General features: G+C 43.3%; 1 protein-coding gene across 1 annotated transcript in view; it reads right to left on the reverse strand.

Annotated features, from left to right (window-relative positions):
- MTMR4 (myotubularin related protein 4) overlaps positions 1–17,924 on the reverse strand; it is a 73,076-nt gene extending 55,152 nt beyond the window's left edge. The window contains exons 1-2 of the mRNA XM_073667581.1: positions 17,771–17,924; positions 8,917–8,956 (exon numbers count right to left, since the gene is read on the reverse strand). Coding sequence (XP_073523682.1) covers positions 8,917–8,919 — 3 coding nt within the window. The 5' untranslated portion in view covers positions 8,920–8,956; positions 17,771–17,924. The remainder of the gene's footprint in view (positions 1–8,916; positions 8,957–17,770) is intronic.
- Between the last annotated feature and the right edge of the window lie 6,570 nt (positions 17,925–24,494).

Consider the following 24,494-nt stretch of genomic DNA (forward strand, 5'->3'; position numbering starts at 1 on the left):
CCTTTAAATAGAACATCTTTATTTAGAGATCAGTTCTCTTTTTTCCCCTAATCAAACATTTTGTACCCTTCACACAATAAAGAAGCATTTACAGCGACTGTCATTTTACTTCCCTGCAGCAAAATAATCATGTGCAGCCACACTACTGCTGCAGCCAATCACTGGCTTACAGTAGTGTGACAAAAATGCTAGCATAACTGCTGAGGCTCGTGACTGGCTGCATCTGATGTCATCATCACTGCTGAGGCTCGTGACTGGCTGCATCTGATGTCATCATCACTGCTGAGGCTCGTGACTGGCTGCATCTGATGTCATCATCACTGCTGAGGCTCGTGACTGGCGGCATCTGATGTCATCATCACTGCTGAGGCTCGTGACTGGCGGCATCTGATGTCATCATCACTGCTGAGGCTCGTGACTGGCGGCATCTGATGTCATCATCACTGCTGAGGCTCGTGACTGGCGGCATCTGATGTCATCATCACTGCTGAGGCTCGTGACTGGCGGCATCTGATGTCATCATCACTGCTGAGGCTCGTGACTGGCGGCATCTGATGTCATCATCACTGCTGAGGCTCGTGACTGGCGGCATCTGATGTCATCATCACTGCTGAGGCTCGTGACTGGCGGCATCTGATGTCATCATCACTGCTGAGGCTCGTGACTGGCGGCATCTGATGTCATCATCACTGCTGAGGCTCGTGACTGGCGGCATCTGATGTCATCATCACTGCTGAGGCTCGTGACTGGCGGCATCTGATGTCATCATCACTGCTGAGGCTCGTGACTGGCTGCATCTGATGTCATCATCACTGCTGAGGCTCGTGACTGGCTGCATCTGATGTCATCATCACTGCTGAGGCTCGTGACTGGCTGCATCTGATGTCATCATCACTGCTGAGGCTCGTGACTGGCTGCATCTGATGTCATCATCACTGCTGAGGCTCGTGACTGGCTGCATCTGATGTCATCATCACTGCTGAGGCTCGTGACTGGCTGCATCTGATGTCATCATCACTGCTGAGGCTCGTGACTGGCGGCATCTGATGTCATCATCACTGCTGAGGCTCGTGACTGGCTGCATCTGATGTCATCATCACTGCTGAGGCTCGTGACTGGCTGCATCTGATGTCATCATCACTGCTGAGGCTCGTGACTGGCTGCATCTGATGTCATCATCACTGCTGAGGCTCGTGACTGGCTGCATCTGATGTCATCATCACTGCTGAGGCTCGTGACTGGCTGCATCTGATGTCATCATCACTGCTGAGGCTCGTGACTGGCGGCATCTGATGTCATCATCACTGCTGAGGCTCGTGACTGGCTGCATCTGATGTCATCATCACTGCTGAGGCTCGTGACTGGCTGCATCTGATGTCATCATCACTGCTGAGGCTCGTGACTGGCTGCATCTGATGTCATCATCACTGCTGAGGCTCGTGACTGGCTGCATCTGATGTCATCATCACTGCTGAGGCTCGTGACTGGCTGCATCTGATGTCATCATCACTGCTGAGGCTCGTGACTGGCTGCATCTGATGTCATCATCACTGCTGAGGCTCGTGACTGGCTGCATCTGATGTCATCATCACTGCTGAGGCTCGTGACTGGCGGCATCTGATGTCATCATCACTGCTGAGGCTCGTGACTGGCTGCATCTGATGTCATCATCACTGCTGAGGCTCGTGACTGGCTGCATCTGATGTCATCATCACTGCTGAGGCTCGTGACTGGCTGCATCTGATGTCATCATCACTGCTGAGGCTCGTGACTGGCTGCATCTGATGTCATCATCACTGCTGAGGCTCGTGACTGGCTGCACACTCACATGGATGTATCTGAGGTCATCACTGCAGGGAGGTAGGGAAAAGACCAGCAGGGGCCATCGCAGCAAAAGTGGTGCTCTTCTCTTTTTTGTTATTTTATCATATTTCATGCTGTTAGTTTTTTAATTTATTTTTTTCAAATCCACCAAAAACCTCTGATTTTGTCTTGCAGCCTGTGAAGGGGTGGGGGCTAAGGCATAACGCATGTGATCATCAAGATTACATAACCAGCGCAGATAAGCAGTGTGGAGAAACGCCTGCCTGTGATGGCTGCTCATGTCAACCAAGGTCGATACACACCCAGTAAAATTACAGACATAGACCTGAAATACATTCCTGCAATATCCCGAGCTGCCCAGCTTCCTACCAGCTGGGACCCGGACCCAGAGAGGATATTCTCCCAACCATCAATTAAATAGCTGTGTGACTAAGTATAGGTGAAACCTCAGCGCTCACATACTCCTGTCATTGTGCGAAAGGAGAAGCTCATGATAGCCATCTCATGTCAGAGCAGGCAGCAGTGCAGAGGTTAATATAAAGTCACCCTTCTCACGTTGGGTCATGTACAGGAATGTTTACATACTGTACATTCAATTCTAGGAGGGAGATTACTTTACTGTTTATATACAGCAACCTGCACAGCAAGTTTACAGGAGGCGGTGCGGCCTCACAATTCACAATACTACGGCTCATGCTCTCCCCAAAAAGACACAAGTACAGAAAATTAAAAGAATACCCGTTAAAAAAAATATACATACAGTACAGACCAAAAGTTTGGACACACCTTCTCATTTAAAGATTTTTCTGTATTTTCATGACTATGAAAATTGTACATTCACACTGAAGGCATCAAACTATGAATTAACACATGTGGAATTATATACTTAACAAAAAAGTGTGAAACAACTGAAAATATGTCTTATATTCTAGGTTCTTCAAAGTAGCCACCTTTTCCTTTGATGACTGCTTTGCACACTCTTGGCATTCTCTTGATGAGCTTCTAGAGGTAGTCACCGGAAATGGTTTTCACTTCACAGGTGTGCCCTGTCAGGTTTAATAAGTGGGATTTCTTGCCTTATAAATGGTGTTGGGACCATCAGTTGTGTTGTGCAGAGGTCAGGTGGATACACAGATGATAGTCCTACTGAATAGACTGTTAGAATTTGTATTATGGCAAGAAAAAAAAGTGGCTAAGTAAAGAAAAACAAGTGGCCATCATTACTTTAAGAAAGTCAGTCAGTGCGAAAAATTGGGCAAACTTTGAATGTGTCCCCAAGTACAGTTGCAAAAACCATCAAGCGATCCAGCAGCACGAATGACAAGGGCCAATACAAGTCTATGAGTCCGTGAAAAACACCTACAACACATGGACGCCATCAGTGTGCTGTCTGTGCTTTACATGACAAAGGATAGGAGAGGCTTTGTCATTTATTTATCCAGACGTGAAAAACACCAATCCCATTTTTTTTGCACACATGAAAAAACATTGATATTTGAATGAAGCCTTAAAGAGGACCAGGTGAGAATTTGCCAGTTTTTACTCTCATCTGATCCCTGCTGATCCGGAGTAGTTTTTTTTTTTTTTTTTTTTTAATTGCCATACATTTCCAGATTTGGATCTTTATACTTAGTGCTGCCAATATAAGTTTTATAGTATTTACCAAAGCAGTCTAAAGACACCCCCCCGAGCCACGCCCCCTCCCCCAGAGAACCCCTGCGAGCCACACCCCCACCAAGAGAATCCCCCGTGAGCCACGCCCCCTCCCCCAGAGAACCCCTGCGAGCCACACCCCCACCAAGAGAATCCCCCCCGTGAGCCACGCCCCCTCCCCCAGAGAACCCCCGCGAGCCACCAAATAAAAAGGCCAATATCTCATGAACCATATGGTGGATTTATTAAAAAAAAAAAAAAAAACTGAATACTCAGGGGAGCAGTAGGAATGAAATAAGAGCAAATACTGTACATATTTGACAGCTCTTCTTTAAAACTGAAAGAAATCTGTCAGAAGGGATCTGCCATAACCCCCCTCATACTCCACTGTCCTAGATCTAAATATTATAGTTAATAGAAAACTGGGTGCAGCAGCAGGTTCCCCATCCCTATGCCCAGTCTGCTGTAGGGCAAAAAGATTGTCCAAAAATGTTCCATGTATTTTTACACTCCATCTGTAGCTTTAAGGCCCCGTCACACATAACGAGATCGCTAGCGAGATAGCTGATGAGTCACGGTTTGGTGACGCAATAGCGATCTCGTTATGTCTAACAGGTAGCAACGATCAGGCCCCTGCTGTGAGATCGCTGATCGTTACAAAGCTTCCTGGACCATTCCTAGGTCGTTGCGCTCCCGCTGGGCAGTGTGCATCGCTGTATTTGACACCTTGTCAACGACCTCGCTAGCGATTCAGAACTGAGACACATTGAGGTGCATAAATTGGACTTTTCTGCGTTCATCGTCCCTGATTGGTGGTCGCTACTGCGTCCTTGTTTTTTCAGATCCCACCAGCGTTCTCCGGCTGTGACTCCACTTTGAACAAATCAGACATCTTTAGCGAAGTAGGTATTGTTTGGGGTCTCAAATGAGTTTCCATTTTTAATTCATTTATAGGACATCTACTAATTATCTGCTATCATTGCTCTTCAGGGAGGGAGGGAGGGCTTGGCTTCTATCTGTATATATATGCTTTTGCATGGGCAGATATTTTAGGGGTCTCGTGCACACACACCCACACAGCACGTTTTCTGACACGCTGTCGTGGCCAACCGCTTCAGAGTTTTTCATACGCCAATTAACATGAAGCTTAAATCAATAGACTGTTCTTTTGGCCTGTTGCACGCTTCAAAACTTTCTTCGTCGACGTGATGCAATTACGTACTGTCCGCCTGGCTTTGTGGACTCTGGACCGAGCCAATGAGGAAGTGGAGCTCGGTGAATGAAGTGCAAACGATCCTGCAATTGCAGGCCTTCAACCAGTGGGACATGGCAGAAACACCCACGATGCGAAGACCTGCCGCGACAACTGCTGCCAGTATTTTAACGGTCCTGGTGCCCGGTCACACATAACGAGATCGCTAACGAGATCGCTATTGAAGCCAAGCCCTCCCTCCCTCCCTGAAGAGCAATGATAGCAGATAATTGGTAGATGTCCTATAAATGAATTAAAAATGGAAACTCATTTGAGACCCCAAACAATACCTACCTCGCTAAAGATGTCTGATTTGTTCAAAGTGGAGTCACAGCCGGAGAACGCTGGTGGGATCTGAAAAAACAAGGACGCAGTAGCGACCACCAATCAGGGACGATGAACGCAGAAAAGTCCAATTTATGCACCTCAATGTGTCTCAGTTCTGAATCGCTAGCGAGGTCGTTGACAAGGTGTCAAATACAGCGATGCACACTGCCCAGCGGGAGCGCAACGACCCAGGAATGGTCCAGGAAGCTTTGTAACGATCAGCGATCTCACAGCAGGGGCCTGATCGTTGCTACCTGTCAGACATAACGAGATCGCTAGCGAGATCGCTATTGCGTCACCAAAACGTGACTCATCACCGATCTCGCTAGCGATCTCGTTATGTGTGACGGGGCCTTTAGTGTTGTGAATGTTCGGAGCACCGCATTTATGGGAAAAGCTCCTGGGGTGTACTTTAGACCGAGTGTACAGACATAGAATGCATTAACCTTAGACCTGCTGTGTGACTGACAGCTGTAATGTGAGGTCTTGCTACATCCCCTTTAGAGGGTCTTTGCAACATGTTGTCGGACACTTAAGTATCTACGATGTAAAAAAAACAAACAATGGAGACGTAACCAATTAAAATGCAAAAGCCAATGCAATTCAAAGGGAAGCTCACGTTTCACAATGTATTAAAGTGCAATAGTTTATCTATGTATCAGCGCACAACTCCCAAAGTGAGCAGCCGGGTCATTATAGATAGTGCATGGATTGTGGCAGATGAGAGGATCCGCAAGGTGCTTGTTAATGACTGACAAATCAAGGTTGCAGCGTGATTAATATGTTACTGTACTTGTCTCCTTTGGGTGCTTGCCCTTTCTATTACAAAGGTGAAAAACATTTGCTTACTCTCTATTATGTCTCCTAACCTTGTACAGTGTCTGGTTTATGCACTTTTTCCTCATGTTATGTAATATCTCGCCCGGTGAGTTTATGTGAAACGCCATCTCCAAGTCATTTTAGATGAGAAGCACATTAATGCCTTCTTATTAGTAATCTACTTTCAAATGCAAATCTGCACCACAATCCACAGATTGTAGAAAACTCTGCAGCAAATAGTGGGATAGTCCCAGAATTGTTGGGTTTATTGACTACTTACATTTTCATATGTCCCATTTACTTTATAGTCAGTAACCTAGTGCGTGTTAATCGTTTTGGTTTTTTTTAAATGGAGTGACTAGTTCTCCTTCTTTACTAAGAACTTGTGAAGGAACCAGAAGCTGGAAACTCACCATTCAACTAATTAAATATAGCTAAATAAACGTACAACGGTTGGTAAACATTGAATTGTACAAGCATTGATATTAGAAAAAAAACAAACATTACACATTACTATTGACAAATATTATATAAAGCTGACGTAATGTCTGCGATTTCAAAGCACAATTCTTGAAGTTTAATTTAAAAAAAAAAAAATAGGTTTGCCATGACCTGTTCCATGGAAAGAAATGTGTATGAATGGTTTAAATTGCAAAACGGATGTAAACACAAGCAATTTGGCAGTTTACTTTTCTTACTAAGCATACTCTCCATTCTCAAGACCAGAGGGATTTGTCATGTTATAGCTTACGGTTCAGTGTCACGTTTACTGACCAGTCTCCAGGGCAAGGAGGGCGTCTACACGGCATGACGCGGCAGAGCTGTGCGCGTCTACACGGCATCACGCGGCAGAGCTGTGCGCGTCTACACGGCATCACGCGGCAGAGCTGTGCGCGTCTACACGGCATCACGCGGCAGAGCTGTGCGCGTCTACACGGCATCACGCGGCAGAGCTGTGCGCGTCTACACGTCACCACGCGGCAGAGCTGTGCGCGTCTACACGTCATCACGCGGCAGAGCTGTGCGCGTCTACACGTCATCACGCGGCAGAGCTGTGCGCGTCTACACGTCATCACGCGGCAGAGCTGTGCGCGTCTACACGTCATCACGCGGCAGAGCTGTGCGCGTCTACACGTCATCACGCGGCAGAGCTGTGCGCGTCTACACGTCATCACGCGGCAGAGCTGTGCGCGTCTACACGTCATCACGCGGCAGAGCTGTGCGCGTCTACACGTGCATGTATTTATATGCAACAGAGCTGTGTGTATAATACACACTGCAGAGAGACCCTAACAATAGATCCATTACCTCCCTATTCTACGCTAGTACATTAAAATTAGTGATAATGACCCCTACGCTTTGCACCGCTAGGGAAGTTTTAATTAATAGGAAAAGTTTTTTCCTATTTTCTGCTGTCTAAACCTGGGGTGCGTTTTATAGTAAGGTGCATCTCATAGTCCGAAAAATATGGCACATCCAAGAGTAGCTCCTATCAAACTCCTTTTTAAATGTGGCCATGCATTGTGCAGGGACAGGGAATGTGGCACACTAGCTCTTGGTTGTGAGTCAAACAAGGGCCCCTCAGTGATCAGATATTACTTATTCTGTGGATAGGTTATAAGCGTCACTAGAAAAATCCCTTTTAAAAAGGGAACCTGTCAGCTGATACATGACACCCAAACCATGAGCAGCATGAGTCAGAGTCGTGCAGCCAGGTATGCTTCTCGCTGAAATGCTCTGATGTTTCAGTGAAATCAAGTTTAAACATCTTGCCAGGGACTATAGGGAGAGATGAGACAAGTCCGGCGTTGTCACTGGCCGGCTTCTGCCGCACTATAGGTGACTGACAGGTCTCCCCTACATGTGTACAAAAGGAAGAGATCTGGAGAGGGACAGGGAGAAGACGACTGAATCTTCAAAATAATTTTTTTCTGAAATGTTGGAGCATTTCAGAAAAAAAACATACCTGTCTGCAAAGTGATGCCCGTGGTTTGGGCAGCATGGATTGACGGACAGGTTTCCTTTAACCATCTCGCATATTTTTCGCTTTGATTTTTACGCTCCCTCACCCTTCTCACACAGTCCTGAGGTGATTTTCTTAGGGCAATATAAAAGGAGTCTCACTCCATCTCCTACAAACAGTGCCTGGAAACCCCAGGACTAGCACAAATACTGGGGTAATACAGGGGTTTTGACCTCCAAGGATTCAATTACCACATTTTGACAATGCTAAAGGGTGCAAAAGCAACATGGATAATGGTTAATGAGGAAAGAAAGAAGATACCCTTCTCCCTCCCCCCCCCCCAGACTGACAATTCTAGAAATTATAATTACAGATTGTAAAAAAAAAATTTTAAATAACTTTTGCAATCAATGCAATATGAGAAATCTAGCAATATATAGTTTCCATTGAGTGAAATACCCATAAGTGTACGGCATGGCACCCTCCACTCTAATAGCAAGGAGATCATGAAAAGGAATCTCCCATTAATAGGATAAGTACCTATCAATTAAAGGGGGTTATCTGGGACTTTGCTTATTTTTTTGGCATGGGGCCAAGAACTTACCGGCAGGTAATTGCTATTTACTTGTCTGTTCTGCAAAAACCTATTCCAGCTCAGCGCAGACCGGGACCGGCCCCCCCTACTAGCGATTCCCCTGCTTCCTGGGAACGTCACATCCACAGAGCAGCTCCTTCATTTGTGCTCTGCTGTCAGCGGAGAGTCACTGTGACGTCATGCTGATTGACAGCAGGCCCCTCACTGCCTAAAGGTGGGGAGTCAGCTGTCAATCAGCAGGACGTCGGCAGTGATGCCCCATCAACAGAGCAGAGCGGAAAAGAAGGAGCTGCTCTGTCTAAATGAGGTCAAAGAAAGTAGGAAAATCACTGCCTAATCTGGAAGAGATCGTCGTAGGAAGAACAGTCGGGTAGTTAACAACTACCCATCAGAAAGTCCTTCGCCCCCTACGAAAAAAATAACCAATGTCTCGGATAACTACTTTAAATGTGGGAAAGCAAAATGTGAGAAAGTGTTACTCACCATAATGTGGTCTTGTGGTCTTATTCAATCAGAGACAAACCTACAAAAGGAAAGAAAAAAATATATAATATAATATATATAATGAAAAAGACGCTTTTACTAAACACTGAGAACACAAGCACAAGGCAATGGCAGCATATAAGATATATTCACAAGCACAGAAACAGCAGCTGCAAATGTACAACAGAGAAAGTGAGGAATATACATAGGAAAAGGTGTGAGGAGTATCCAACAGGTGCCCTAATATAAACCAATGTGCCCTGTGTGCATGGATATTCTGAAGGGGTCTGCAGTAGTTACTCAGGAGCAGAGAACATACAGTAATGATGATAGGGGGATGTGGAGAGGAACGCCTGTACTAGTAATCCCCCAATACACTGCACAGACCTCAGTGCTGGCAGAAAACAGGATAATAGGCAGACTCAGGAAAAGTGGTGAGAAACGAATTTATCTATTTTGCTCATAGTAACCGCACTGATTGGGTCCTATGGGTAACAAGAACAGTAGTTAATCTTTCAGAAAACAAAAATCCACCATAGTCACAGCAAAGAGTCAGCGGCACAGAGCACTATGGTGGAGAACGATATAGAAGTGCAAAGTTACAGTCAGATAAAGTAATGAACATGGGAGCAAACAGCGGAGATTGTCAGTAAAGCTGTCCCCGACTGCAGGCAGCTGATGAGATCTGCAGCGATCAAATGATTATTGCCCTCCAGACATTATAACACCTGCAGATCCCACATTGGCAGCCTGAGACTAAGAATAACTATTCTGTCCCTTGAAGGGGTCCCTAGCTCACTTGTCCTGCACATTGATGGGATCAGCACAACTAATAATAATATAATATTATTATTAATAATAATAATAATAATAATAATAATAATAATAATAATAATAATAATAATAATAATAATAATATTAGTCATTTTACTTTTTGTCTTGTGGCATTAGCCGCCAGGTTTTGGGGGGTTTTTGGGTGCATTTATCGAAAATAATGCACATAGTTCATGAATATGGTGCAAAATCAAAAATACTGTTTTAATTACATTTTTTGTGCAAAATGTTGCAAACTTTAAAAAAAATGCTGTAAATTAAAAACCCCACCAGAAACCTTACTTCAGGCAGAGACTGGAGTGTGATACATAAAAAAAAAGTGACATTTTGTAGAAGTCACAATTTGTGAATCTGTTGAAAACATCTGGATAAGCAAAGTTGTTGAGGACAAATAAAAATAAACTGAAGGACAGTCAATAAGGCACATTAACAGAGAGCAAACTACTCCAGAAAACTGGAGAAACAATGACAAATTGAGGCCACACATTTCCCCTGTGTGTACAAGGTCTTAAAAATTAGCAAATTTCTCACCTAAATGTGTCATGTACTACTATACTGCACCCGAGCTTCTGCGTGTTGTAGTGATATGCCAGCCTATTTATAAGGAACTAGAAGCAATTATTATTTATTTAGAGTAATAAGGCCAGGGAGTTTTTACTAAAGGGGATTTCACATGTCAGCGTCATCTCATCCTATACCTGTGAAGAGTTTTATGTTAAAGGGAATCAGTCAGCAGGTTTTTGCCATGTAATTTGAGAGCAGCCTGATGTAGGTCCAGAGACCCTGATTGCAGGGATGAATCACTTACTGGACTGCTTGGTGTTGTGTGAATAGAATTCCAGTTTTCTCTGTTGTAGATGTAGCAGTGCTCAGAATGCTGAGCTGTGTATAACCCCCGCCCACACCCCTGATTGGCAGCATCCTGTGTACACTGTGCATCATCAGCAAGCAGCCAATCAGTGGTGGGGGCGTGGATACACAGATTAGCTGGACTGGAATGCATGTGACACCTAGTCCAGCAGTGATAATCTCCTGCTGATAAAATGATTGTATTGAAACTTTGAAACTACAGCACACATCCTATTATCCTATTATGTGCCTGGAATAAGGCTCCCTGTCCCTATACCATGCTGCTTTCACATTAAATAGCAAAAAACAGCTGACAGATTTCCTTTAAGCGGATTGTCCAACGTACAAACATTACAATCAGTGGATATTGGAAAAAAAAAAAACACTAAAGACACAGTACTAGCCTATGCTTTGCCCTCATAATCCAGTGATTGTCCCCGTCTTTGCTTACATGCAGCAAATAAGTGGCCACAGTGATCACATGCTGCACTATCTGGCATCGCCGCTCCGTGATGGGAGCCACGATGCCACCAGTGTGGCACATAATTGCTGCAGAGGTCTCTTACCCGCAGAATGTCAACAAAGACAGGAAGCACCGCTGAGGATCAGGGCTGCATCATCAGGATCCTTTTATTTTGGATTATTAAGATAAACCCATAAAACTTTCGGCTACAATTCTAAGTGACACGTGCACACAGTGGGTGTTTTTCTGCAGGTATCAATAGCAAAATACACAGGGGCATTCTGAGGTGTCTATTGCTTTATTTTGCCTTTTCCCTTGTTTGCTATGCATTTTGATGGGAAACAGACAGCAAGGATGCAAAAAATAAAAATTATGGAGCTTTCACTCACCGTCCCACTGTCCAGTGCTGCCTACAACTGCTGCTCCAGGTTTGTCGATCGGCTGCAGCCAATCACTGAGGTATCGACATGACATCACTGATGCAACCGATCAGAGATTTGAGCAGTTGGTTGAATAAAAGCTACTTTTTTTTTTTTTTACATCCCTGTGCCTAAGAGTAATAATCTTTGAAATCTAACAACCCCCTGAATGAGGCTTTCATTGCAAAAGCAACTTAAAAAGCAATTGTGATTTTGTATGGAATTCTTTCAGGCTCTCCCAAAGAAAAAACGCTGTTTCACACCTTATTTAAGGAGCACCTACCACCAATCTCGAGCAGCCCTTTTCATCTAATAAAACAGTGTTCAGCCCCAGTTTGGTGATTTGTTTTTTTTTTTTGCTAGAATATATTTAGACAAAACACAGAAATGTCCCTAATGTTGCCTGAATGGGTCAGACTTTCTTGTAAAGTTGGGCCCGAATGCCGGAGTTGTTGGATCCCACATCCCTCTGTCACCGCTCTCACAGTAAGAGCTAGATCTCGCTCGCTTTCCAATGACCGAGAGCTCTCGCGTACTTTACAAAGCGGTCACTGAACATCATTACAGCAGTTACAATTCGGTACTAGCTTAATAAAGTATGCGGCAGCACTCAGTCATTGGGAGGAATGAGATCTTGTTCTCATTGCAGGAGCGGCCACAGAGGGTCGAGGGATCCATATCTGAATGCCAGGATCTTACAACCTGGAAATTCAGGCCCAACTTTGCAAGAAAGTTGGACTTTATCGGGGAACATTAGGGACACTTCTGAAGGATTTTGTTACTAGATTATATTAGACAGATCATCAATCTGGGGCTGATCACTGATTTATTAAAGAAAAAGGGCAGCCCTAGATGGGTGATGGGTAATCTTTAAAGGGAATCGGTCACCTTGGAAAATGCCTACCGAAAATTACCTACAGATATAGGCTTAATCTGCAAATAGCATTACAATGCTGCCCAACTGGATTACTGAAAGTGCAACCATTAGGAGAAAATTAACTTATTTCCTCCTGGGAAAATCAGTCATGGGGGATGCAGGGAGTGAGCATCAGCTGCAAGCATGTCCCGACACTTTGACTGACCGTTCGTGTGCACAGGTGTGCTGCAGAACCGGCTGTCCATCAAAGTGCTGGGACATGCCTACAGCTGACACTCTCTGTATAGTGATCTGTACTGTAAGCAGTGACCGTAGCCACCACATGCAGGCCCCATGACAAAGCCAGCGACTCCAGGGAGGAAGTAAGTTCATTTTCTCCCGGTAGCTGCACTTTCAGTACGGCAGCATTGTGATGCTGGTTACCTGCAAATTAAGCCTATAATCTGCAGGCGTGTAGTGTTTTCTGAGGTGACAGGTTCCCTTTAAAGTGGACCTATGACTTGCTCAAAAAAATTGAGTTAAATACCTTATAAAAATTACTGCACTCCCCCGATTTTCTTTTGCTATGCGCTGCACGCTTAATTGCAGAGATATTAACATTTTGGAGTGCAATTTGTGAAATATCTGCTTGTAATTTAAGTAGGTGTTTCTTCAGAGTTTTCTTGCGCACTCCCTTCCAGATGCTGCCAATCACACCTTGGTAGTGTCAAGACTGCTAGATTAGATGCTCAGCTGCGACTGACAGCTTCTGGGAGGGAAGGGTGAAAGCGCGCGTCCCCCAAGGAGACTGAAGAAGTACCCAGTTGGACTACAAAGCAGAGATATCGCGTTGCTTTTGGAACGCAATATGTAAATATCTGTGCAATGCAGCAGCGTAGTACAAGAAGAGAAGGAACAGAAGAATTTGAATATTTTCCTCTGCAAATACACAGTGGCCAAGAGTTGTCTTGAAATCACATCCAATTTGATTGAGCTCCTAGGGTAGGTGCTCACGTTGTCTTTTAGACACCAGTGTATTCAACTAGTTCTTCAGGCTAAAAACACTGCAGGAAAATGCTGCCTATGATTTTTCCCAAAGCATCTTTTTTTTAGCATTCATTTTTTTCCAGAGCTGTGGAGTCAGAGTCCGTATAAAATCATGGACAGACTCTTAAAATATATAATAAATTGGGTACAGTAGTACAATGCAGGATGTGCTGTACATTTTTTCATAAGAATTTGGGAAAGTTATAAAAATGTCCTACAAATGTCTGTTCTGTTCCTGATCTGAGGATCTCTGCTTTTAGTTGAGATGAATCTGTGCTCCACTTTATGTACACGCTCAGTAGTGAGGCCGGGCTGAGGAGTCCGGGTCAGGGAAGTTGAGGAGTCGGAGGTTGGGTTTACAGACTCCACAGCCCTGTTTTTTTCCCCCCACTTCTCTGTATAACTTAGCAAACAAGTTCCAAGTGGAAGCTGCCTGAAGAACGGAACGGTCGTCCATTCAAAAGCTTCATGTCTTTGAAAACTGGAAGTGGTTAAAAGAAGCTGAGAAGACTGATCATATGTACAGCAATTCCTTTTGACATTACTATGAATATGTAAAAAAAAAAAAAAGCGTTTATTTTGTGCTTTTTCAGCACATAGCTTTAGGGTTTGTACACACAATGTTTTTTTAGGCTGATCCAATCCAGAATCTACACCAAAAAAAGCTCCAAATATTATGATGGGGGGGGGGGGGTTATAGTACTATGAGCACAGCAGCAAGTTTTGACATTTTTCCTTTGAAATTTGAGGGACTAGGCATGTAAAGGGGTCAGACTCTAATGTGTGAGCTCCCGATGAAAGGTCTGGGTCTTTGCATACATGACATTCATAGACTTACTATATTGATGTACAGCGGGTGAAATAAGTATTGAAGACTTCACCAATTTTCTAATGAAATATATTTCTATAAGGTGCTAATGACATGAAGTTCTCTCCAGATGTCGGTAACAACCCATCCCATCCACACAGGCAAAGAAATAAAACCATAAACGTCCAGAAATTAAGTTGTGCGTAATAATGAGAAATGACACAGGGGAAAAGTATTGGACACAAGAAAGAGGTGCGAAAAGCCATGGAAAGTCATGACACCAGCTGAAATCTATCAGTAATTAGAAAGTAATCCCGCCATTTAGTGAAAAATATCAGCTGGTTCAACTGATGGCCTATAAAAAGGTGTCACACAAGAAACGTCTCATGATGGGTAAACCAGTGAGCCGTCTCAAAACCTGCGCAACCTTATTGTGGCAATGAGCACTGTAGGAGCTATAATCCAGAAGTGGAAAGAACATAATTTCACCATAAAACGGCCACGACCAGGTGCTCCCCACAAGGTTTCAGACATAGGAGTGAAAAGAATTATCAGAACAGATGTCCAAGCTGGAGATGGAGAGCTACAGAAAGACCTGGAATCACCAGGTACAATAGTTTCAAAGAAAACAATAAGTAATGCACTCAACCTCCATGGCCTGTATGCACGCTCAACACGTAAGACGGGTCCTGCAATGTCTGCACATGAAGTAAGCCACATAGCGAATCAGAAAACCTATACTACATTTCTAATTGAAGGTGTTTGCTAATATTACTATTCCACCTACTACATATAGGGATAGGATCTTGGAAATGAGAATACCCCTTTAAAGCATGTAGAAGCGTATTTACAAATAGCGAAAATGACCAGTACATCCAAAGTAGTGTGAACAGGAGCCAACTAAAAAATTCAAAACTATAGAAAAACGGTCAAAGTTGCATTCTAAGTTGCTAAGAGTAATTGCTCTGAGACATAGAAACTAGTTTCTCCATATAGAAGGCGTCTTGAAGCGGTCATCACCAAAGACTTTTGTACGAAGTATTAATTAAATTTCAGTAAGCGTGTTCAATACTTTCTCCCTGTATCATTTCTAGTGTTGAACGAACGTGCTCGGATAAGGCGTTATCTGAGCATGCTCGTGTGCGAACAGTCTTTAGCGTGCTTGAAAAATATGTTTGCATCGCCGCGGCTGTTAGACAATTCCTCCATGTGTTGCGGCTGTCTAACAAACAGGCAATCTCGCTTGTGTTGCGGAGAGACACGCAGCTACGGCGCCTCAAACATTTTTCTAGCACGCCGAAGACACTCTTTTAGCACACAAGCGCGCTCGGATAACGCCTTCTACAAGCACGTTTGCTCAACACTAGTACTTTCTGATTATTACACAATTTAATTTATGGACAGCTATGGTTTGATTTCTATGCCTGTGAGGATTAGATGGGTTGTTACTGACATCTGGTGAGAATTTCATGTCAATAGAACATTTAGAAATCTATTTGATAAGAAAATTGGTGATGTATTCAATACTTATTTCACCTGTGGTATGTGGGGAAATAACCACAATTGTACAAAAGAACGCCCTCAAATCCAGGTTGAGGTGCATCATTGAGGGTTAAGAATGTAAGATTAGGGCAATGGGAAAACTGTACACCAATCACAGACTTATAACAATCTAGAAAACAATAAGTATGCTTTAACCACTTGCTCTTACAGCCATTTTCTGATTTTACTTTTAATTCTTAACTTTCGTTTCCATCATTTTTCATCCTTGCTTACCAAGAGAGAAGCATTTACCTTTTTTTTTTTTTACATTGACACAACTACATGAGGGTTTGTCTTTTGTGGGAAAAGTTTATGGCTCCATTAAAAAAATAAATAGGATTAGATTAAAAAAAAAAACAGTAATTGTCATTTTTTATTGAGTTTAGTTTTAATATTGTTCAGGGTTTGACAGAAATGACCTTGTCACTTTACTAAATGGGTCAGGATAAGTACTACATGTACTGTTCGGTTTATGTTTTGAGAAGTTAAAATGAAAAAAAACCAAAAAAAAAAAACGTTTGACTTTTTTCACCATACTCAAAGGCCCAAAATGTTTTTATCTTTCTATTTACTTTTTTGCAGCAAGCTATAGGTTTTTGTTTTTTTTTTTAGTTTCCTACAACAACTTTTTAGGATAGACAAGGTCAGTGAAAAACATAAAGTCAGGAATTTTGTTTTCATGGCGTTCACCATACTGTATAAATAACGACACTAATTAATAGGAGCAAATATTTGGTGAATTTAGGAACGTTCGTTCCAGAATACCTGACGGCGTAAACATGCTGACACCCATCTGATCCACATGCAAACTGTTACATTGTTGTGTGATTTCATTATCAGGCATAAATATTGTTATTGGCTGCACATTGCTCTGTGAAAACAGGGGACGAAATGAAAATAACGCACGGTATTTGGGACCAGAACAAGCGTATTAGCAATTATTCATGTAAACATGACTTTAATACAGTTAAACTGTGGAAATGACCCAGTGTCAATGAATTATTAATGGTGCAGTGAATATATAATGATGGTAAAAGTTAATTAGTGAAACTTTTTGTTTTTACATTTTTAAATACATGCAAATAAAAAAATAAAAGTTACACCTAAGAAATTGACAACTGGATGTTACCAGCTGCGGCGTGCTATTGAATGTCCTATGACAAAAAAAAAAAAACCCCACCGCATTTACCCACGCACAATATTAATGCACTTATAGGAGGCAGCAGACCCCTATAATAAAGGCGGAGACCGCACAGGTGTAAAATACTGATGGGTGTTTGCCCAGAATTATAAACGCACACAGATCAGGCTGTATAGGGCTCCAGTCACACACATGAAGTGCACAGGGTCTGGTTTACATCAGTGATGGTCAGACTGAGACTGTAGTATTTTTTATGTCTTTTTGGTGAGTTGCCATTATCCAATCAGAGCTGACTTGTTCGGACACATCTTTCACAATTGATTGGTAACAAACCATCATCAATAAATTCATAAAGTTTCTAAGGAAAAAAAAAAAGGAATAGCACAATGCAGCATTAGGCTATGTTCACATGCTGCGTTTTTTGTTACAGTTTTATGCATGAAAAACAGTGTTGTCAGGGAGAATTACAAGTGCATTGCACGTCAGGAGTGCATTACCGGCGTATTTATATTTCTTCAGTTGAACGGGTAAAAAAAAATCGCTGCAGAAACACTGACAAATGCCGCAGACGTGAAGAACACATTCATGGTTTACACTCTCAGGGAGAATAAGAAGCAGAGTGTGGATGATGTTTTGGGAATTACATTTATTTTGCAACTACTAGAAAGACGCACAGTGAAAAAAAAACACTGCAAAAACAGAGTGTGAACGAGCCCTTATAAGAGGATCCAACATGAGGGGGAGAACAATGCATCACATGCAACACCCAGAATCTAATGCAAAACAAGGCTTTCCATGCCGGGCTCATATGTATATAGTCATGGCCATACAGACATATACACAGCATAAAGACAGAGCTGTGCATTACAGCCGGCAGTATGGCGGCCGCACTCACCTTCTGCACTCCCTACAGCGGCAGCTCAGCTCGGGGTCTCTGGGCGCTGACCACCGGACCGCTCCTCCGCATACTTCTCACTAATCACTTCCTGATGGAGTCGCCCTCCGATGACGCAATCCTTCCACTATAAACCCCGCCCCCTGACCTCTTCGCGACACTCCGCACGTACCTCATGTACCACCAAATACGGAGCGCTCTGTATCCGCTCCCAAGAAACTACAAGCCCCACAAGCCCCCGCAGCGTGAACTGGGCGTGCTGCAAAGGAAAAGGCTTGTGGGATATGTAGTCCACTGGCCGAGGTACTATACAATAGAAAAGAGGGCGGCTCAGGGGCGGCGGAAAGCTGCTGATAACGAGGATTTCTGCTCTGTGACCAGACTGACACACATGGCTGCGGCTGCACAGTGTGCAGTTGGGTGTTTATGGAGCCTAAAACTGAAATAGCACCTAATATATTAATATTGCACCCAGAGAACGAAAGATTTGGGACAAGTCACATTATTAGAAGCTTTTCTTACATCACTTGGTAGCAGGAGGAATATTTCACTGAAAAAAGGTTCCCCGCCCCAGTCTATAATAAGTTTGACTTTCAATCCTTCATTCAAGCTGCAATTACTGTGAACGTTCTTAAACCTGAAGAATAAAAACTCATATTTTCTCATGTCCATAGACTGTGGCCCCGATCACTGTCTTGCACACGGATCTTAAGGGAGCGCAGGGGGAGGATGCCACCGTAATATGAAGAGTGAATTGTGAGGGGAAAATCATGGCCCCTCTCCATTACTAACCCCAGGGTTTGATGCCAGCTGTGAGTTTGACAAATTACAGCTGTCATCAACCCCAACTACCATTACCCCAATTGCCACCACACCAGGGCAATCGGGAAGAGCCGGGCAAAGAGCTAGAATTGGCGCTTCTAATGTGATGCACCAAGTCTGGCTGTGGGCTTTTATTTTTAGGCTGGTAAGAGCCCAATAACTATGGACCTTCCCAGCCTGATAATATCAGCTACAGCGAGTGGGCCCCTGAACTGCGCTGAGCTCACTGAGTGACAGGACACCGCTCACTGAGCTCACCGCAGTTCAGGGGCCCACTCACTGCAGCGAGTCATTCTCCTCAGCGTGTGCGGTCGCCTCAAGCCACTGCGCACGCTGATGAAGAAATGTCTGTCAGATGGATTACGGCATGGGACACTGGATTATTTCAACTTCAGACAGGTGAGGGATATTGTTCTTTTTTATTTTTGGTTTGTTTCCAGGGGATTAAGTGTAAAGGTGAGTATAATGATTTTTTTTATTTTATTCTTATTTTACACTTGCTGGACACAGAGGGGGCAGAATACTACTCTCAGCATTGTCCGCTACTTGGGCTGATCCCAGCGCCAGCAGATGAATGCAGCACCCGGTGCTTGGGAACAGTGCTAACTGTACTGCTGATTCCTAGGCGCCGGTACGTGTCACACTGATGTCATCCGTGTGTCATCAGTGTGCACGTGTACAGTACGTTTTGCAGCCCGTGCTGCTTGTAAAAAACGGACATGTCAGCGTGTTTTGCCCACGGTCACACGGTTCATGGAAACACACTGACGTGCGCAGACCCATTCGTTTGAATGGGTCTACGTGTGTGTGCAAGTGTCTCCAGTACGTCTGGAAAACTGTCACCACACGTTCCGGAGACACTGACGTGTGAAAGAGGCCTAAGAGCAAGGCATATAATAACCGTGAAGTCACCGAGGACCCAAGTAAACCTCTAAGCAACTAAAGGCCTCTTTCATGTTAATGTTCTGGAGTCTACCGTCAGGATGACACTGATCAACAATGTGCCTCCCAATGAATTAGGCGCATCTTACTTCTACACGCCCTTCATTAAAACTGGCATACAAAACACCAGTCTTATTGAATCGGGTCCAAAGTTTTGGAATGGCTAAGTGAAAGTCCTGACCTTAATCCTATAAAAATGTTGTGGAAGGACCTGAAGCGAGCAGTTCCTTGGAGAAAACCCATCATATAACAGGGACTGCAGTCTGCAGTACATTTTTGCTGCAATTTACGCCGATTCTTTGGCATAAATTTGGCCTCACTCAACCATCCACCCCCTCCTAGCTAATATTCACCCACTTTTCAAAAAGTTGACAGAGCTAGTCAGAACTGGACTAAAAACACAACATTACAACATTTTTGCAGAAATTTTTTTTACCCGAGAAAAACTGCTTGATGAATCAGGGCCTATTTATCAGAACATTGTCATGCATTATAATCACAACAAATCCTGGCACAGAAAAAAATATGATTAGGACATGTTCACTTTTTTCACTTGATCACAGTAAGACCACAGCAGTTTTGTCACGTAACCCCACTAAGGGCTCTTTCACATGTCAGTGTGTCCAGTACGTGTGGTGACAGGTTCCACACGTACTGGAGACACTGATACACGCAGACCCATTCAAATGAATGGGTCTGTGCACATGTCAGTGTGTTTCCATGGACCGTGTGTCCCTGTACTCCACACGCTGACATGTCCGTTTTTTACACGCACGGTCCACAAAATGTCTCCATGTGTCATCAGTGTGACATGTACCGGCGCCTGGGAATCAGCGGTGCAGTTAGCGCTGTTCCCAAGTGCCGGGTGCTGAACGCTGCTGCCCTCATTATTGTCCCTTGCTCGCGCTGTGATCAGCATGAGCAAGGAACAATGTTGGGAGTAGTAGTACTCTGCTGTGTCCATATGTAAAAATAAGAATAAAATAATAAAATCCTTATACTCACATGTCTGGAGATGTCCCACACTGTAATCCTCTGACCACTGACGCCGAGGAGCTGGGGAAAATGAGCCGCTACAGCGAGCGGGCCCTGGGGCTGTGCTGAGCTCAGGAGTGGTGTCCTGTCACTTAGTGAGCTCCGCTCAGTGCATGGCCCCGCTCCAGCTGGAGCGGCTCATTCTCCCCGGCGTCAGCAATCAGAGGATTACAGCGGGGGACATCTCCGGAAAGGTGAGTATAAGGATTTTATTATTTGTGAGACCGAAGTGTGTATTGGAATCACTAACCAGACAGACAGGGGTAAACAGACAGGGATAAAAGAAAACTACAATCATACAAATACACTCACAACAGAGTGGAAATCGAGGGGTGAACCAAATGGGAGAGGATTAGGATAAACACACAATACCAAGTACACACAGATATCTTCTGTAAACTACACCAACCGACTGCTACTAATTCAGAACTCTCCTTCGCCACCAAACCAGGAAGTTGAAACTATCACTGACAATTCCCAAGTACCAGTAGGGAGCATATATACCAGAGGGGAGTGGCAAACACAGAACAGCTGAGGCAATTCAGGATGGAGAGCTCCAGGAGATCAACTAAACTGATTAACCCTTGCAATGACAGAACAAAGAAAATCTGCACTATTTATTAGGATGGCCAAGCAGTTCTAATCAGTGCAGGAGTTAGTGTAACCAGACTGCGCGATCTTCTGGACCCTCTGTCAGTGCCAGTGGTCATGCACAGGTATATATTTACATATATATTATACCATTTATAAAACCACAAAAAAAAAAAAGTACACACACAAAAATAATGTCATTCTTAAGTTTATTACAAATGCAAATACAGTAATAAAAAAACCCTGAAACATTGAAGATGTCACAGTCCAAGAAAGAATTATGTTCTATAGTAAAACGTGAGGATCAGTTTCTGATTTGTATTAAAAGTGTGTATCACAAGTATAAATCAAATAACATTTTAATAGTGTATGGATAAAATCACCAGAAGTGGATATAGAAAACTGGAATATGAACACACAACACTGACAATCTGACTGCCATTTTCATTCACAGCATAACGTGCAGCCCTGTATCTATGTGACCCTCTATATTTCTTACCACAAGACACTCATCTAATGTGGGCACTGTGTAGATGGCACTGTTTTGGGCAGAACTATATACAGTGGGGGAAATAAGTATTTGATCCCTTGCTGTTTTTGTGAGTTTGCCCACTGACAAAGACATGAACAGTCTATAATTTTAAGGGTAGGTTAATTTTAACATTGAGAGATAGAATATCCCCCCAAAAAAATCAAGAAAATCACATTGTATAAATTATATACCGTACATTTATTTGCATTTTGCAGTGAGAAATAAGTATTTGATCCCTCTGGCAAACAGCACTTAATACTTGGTGGCAAAACCCTTGTTGGCAAGCACAGCAGTCAGACGTTTTTTGCAGTTGATGAGGTTTGCGCACATGTCAGGAGGAATTTTGGTCCACTCCTCTTTGCAGATCATCTCTAAATCATTCAGATTTTGAGGCTGTTGCTTGGCAACTTAGAGCTTCAACTCCCTCCATAAGTTTTCTATGGGATTAAGGTCCGGAGACTGGCTAGGCCACTCCATGACCTTAATGTGCTTCTTTTTGAGCCACTCCTTTGTTGCCTTGGTTGTATGTTTTGGGTCATTGTCTTGCTGGAAGACCCAGCCACGACCCATTTTTAATGTCCTGGCGGACGGAAGGAGGTTGTCAGTCAGGATTTTACGGTACATGGCTCCATCCATTCTCCCATTGATGCGGTGAAGTAGTTCTGAGCCCTTAGTAGAGAAACACCCCCAAAACATAATGTTTCCACCTCCATGCTTGACAGTGGGGACAGTGTTCTTTGGGTCATAGGCAGCATTTCTCTTCCTCCAAACACGGCGAGTTGAGTTAATGCCAAAGAGCTCAATTTTTGTCTCATCTGACCACAGCAGTTTCTCCCAATAACTCACAGAATCATCCAGGTGTTCATTGGCAAACTTCAGACGGGCCTGCACATGTGCCTTCTTGAGTAGGGGGACCTTGCGGGCACTGCAGGATTTTAAACCTTTAAGGCATAATGTGTTACCAATGGTTTTCTTGGTGACTGTGGTCCCAGCTGCCTTGAGATCATTAACAAGTTCCCCCTGTGTAGTTTTGGGCTGATCTCTCACCTTCCTCATGATCAAGGATACCCCACGAGGTGAGATTTTGCATAATGCCCCCGATCGATGACGATTGACAGTCATTTTGTATTCTTCCATTTTCTTACGATTGCTGCAAAAGTTGTCTCCTTCTCACCCAGCATCTTACTTATGGTTTTGTAGCCCATTCCAGCTTTGTGCAGGTCTATGATCTTGTCCATGGCATCCTTAGAAAGCACTTTCGTCTTGCCCATGTTGTAGAGGTTAAAATCTGACTGATTAATTGAGTCTGTGGACAGGAGTCTTTTATACAGGTGACTATGTGAGACAGCTGTCTTTAATGCAGGTAACGAGTTGATTAGGAGCGTCTAACTGGTCTGTAGGAGCCAGAACTCATAATGGTTTGTAGGGGATCAAATACTTATTTCTCACTGCAAAGTGCAAAAAAAATATCTAATTTATACAATGTGATTTTCTTGATTTTTTTTGGGGGGATATTCTATCTCTCAATGTTAAAATTAACCTACCCTTAAAATTATAGACTGTTCATGTCTTTGTCAGTGGGCAAACTTACAAAACAGCAAGGGATCAAATATTTATTTCCTTCACTGTAGCAATATTCCTAAGAGTGCTTTCTACAGACACTGTATGACACTATTCACATGTAAAGCACCATAGAATAAATGGCGCTATAATAATAAATAATAATAATTCCTGAGAGGACTTATATATCTGTGTCTACAGTATAACACTATTTCTATATCCAGTCTATGAATATACCTGGGGGGGGGGGGGGGGCTGTGTAGATTATTCCTGTGGGATCTTGGAGTCATTTTATGAACTGCATTCATTGTAGTAGTAATAATTTACAACTATGAGCAACATTGCCGAACAGTGTTAACCCTATCCCTGACATCATCGTCATAACACTCATGTTGACCCTTTCTTAAAAAACTTCACTGATAACACTACAACTAATAATAATCCCTATTGATATAGCACCAACGTTATTTTAGAGCACATTACAATTATGGAAGTAACAGATAAATACAACCCCAATTACAAAAAAATTGGGATGTTGTAAGGCAGAGTCTCTCTGGTCAGAGGTTCACCAAAGATGGTCAGAGGTTCACCTCTGTAAGCAACTATGTCTAAAATGTGAAACTATTTCAGAAAAATGTTCCTGAATGTAAAATTATAAAGCCAGAATATCCCTACATCTAGAGTACAAAATATCCTAAAAATGTTCAGAGTCTGGAAAAATCCATGTCGATATTGGATGCTTGTGAACTATGGGCCCTAAGGTGGCGCTGCATTATAAATAGACATGGTTCCTTCATGCAAATAGCAGAAAAGTTCGGGTGATGAACCAGCCGCCTGTAGTCCAGAACTAGCCCCAGTTGGTGAATTATGAAATGACAAAACCCTGCAAAGACCCAGGACTCTGGAGCAGCAAGAATCCAACATCAGACAAGAATGGGACAACATTCTTCTTCCAAATCTCCAGCAATTGTTCTCCTCAATTCCCAGACATTTACAGACTTGTAAAAAGAAGAGGGGATGCTACACAATGGTAGACCTGGCCATGTTCCAACGTTATTGAGATGTCTTGCTGCCGTCAATTTCAAAATTTTTCAAATGAAATGGAAAATGTCTAACTTTCACCTTCTGATCTGTGTTCTATGTTCTGCTGTGAATAAAATACGGCTATAAGAGATTTCCAAATCATTGCATCCTTGTTTTCTTTACATTTTACACATCATCCCAACTTTTTTGGAATTGGGG

The sequence above is a fragment of the Phyllobates terribilis genome, unplaced genomic scaffold (assembly GCF_046119375.1).
Source record: "Phyllobates terribilis strain yellow unplaced genomic scaffold, ASM4611937v1 Scaffold_2__4_contigs__length_985480577, whole genome shotgun sequence".
NCBI classification, from domain to species: Eukaryota; Metazoa; Chordata; class Amphibia; order Anura; family Dendrobatidae; genus Phyllobates; species Phyllobates terribilis.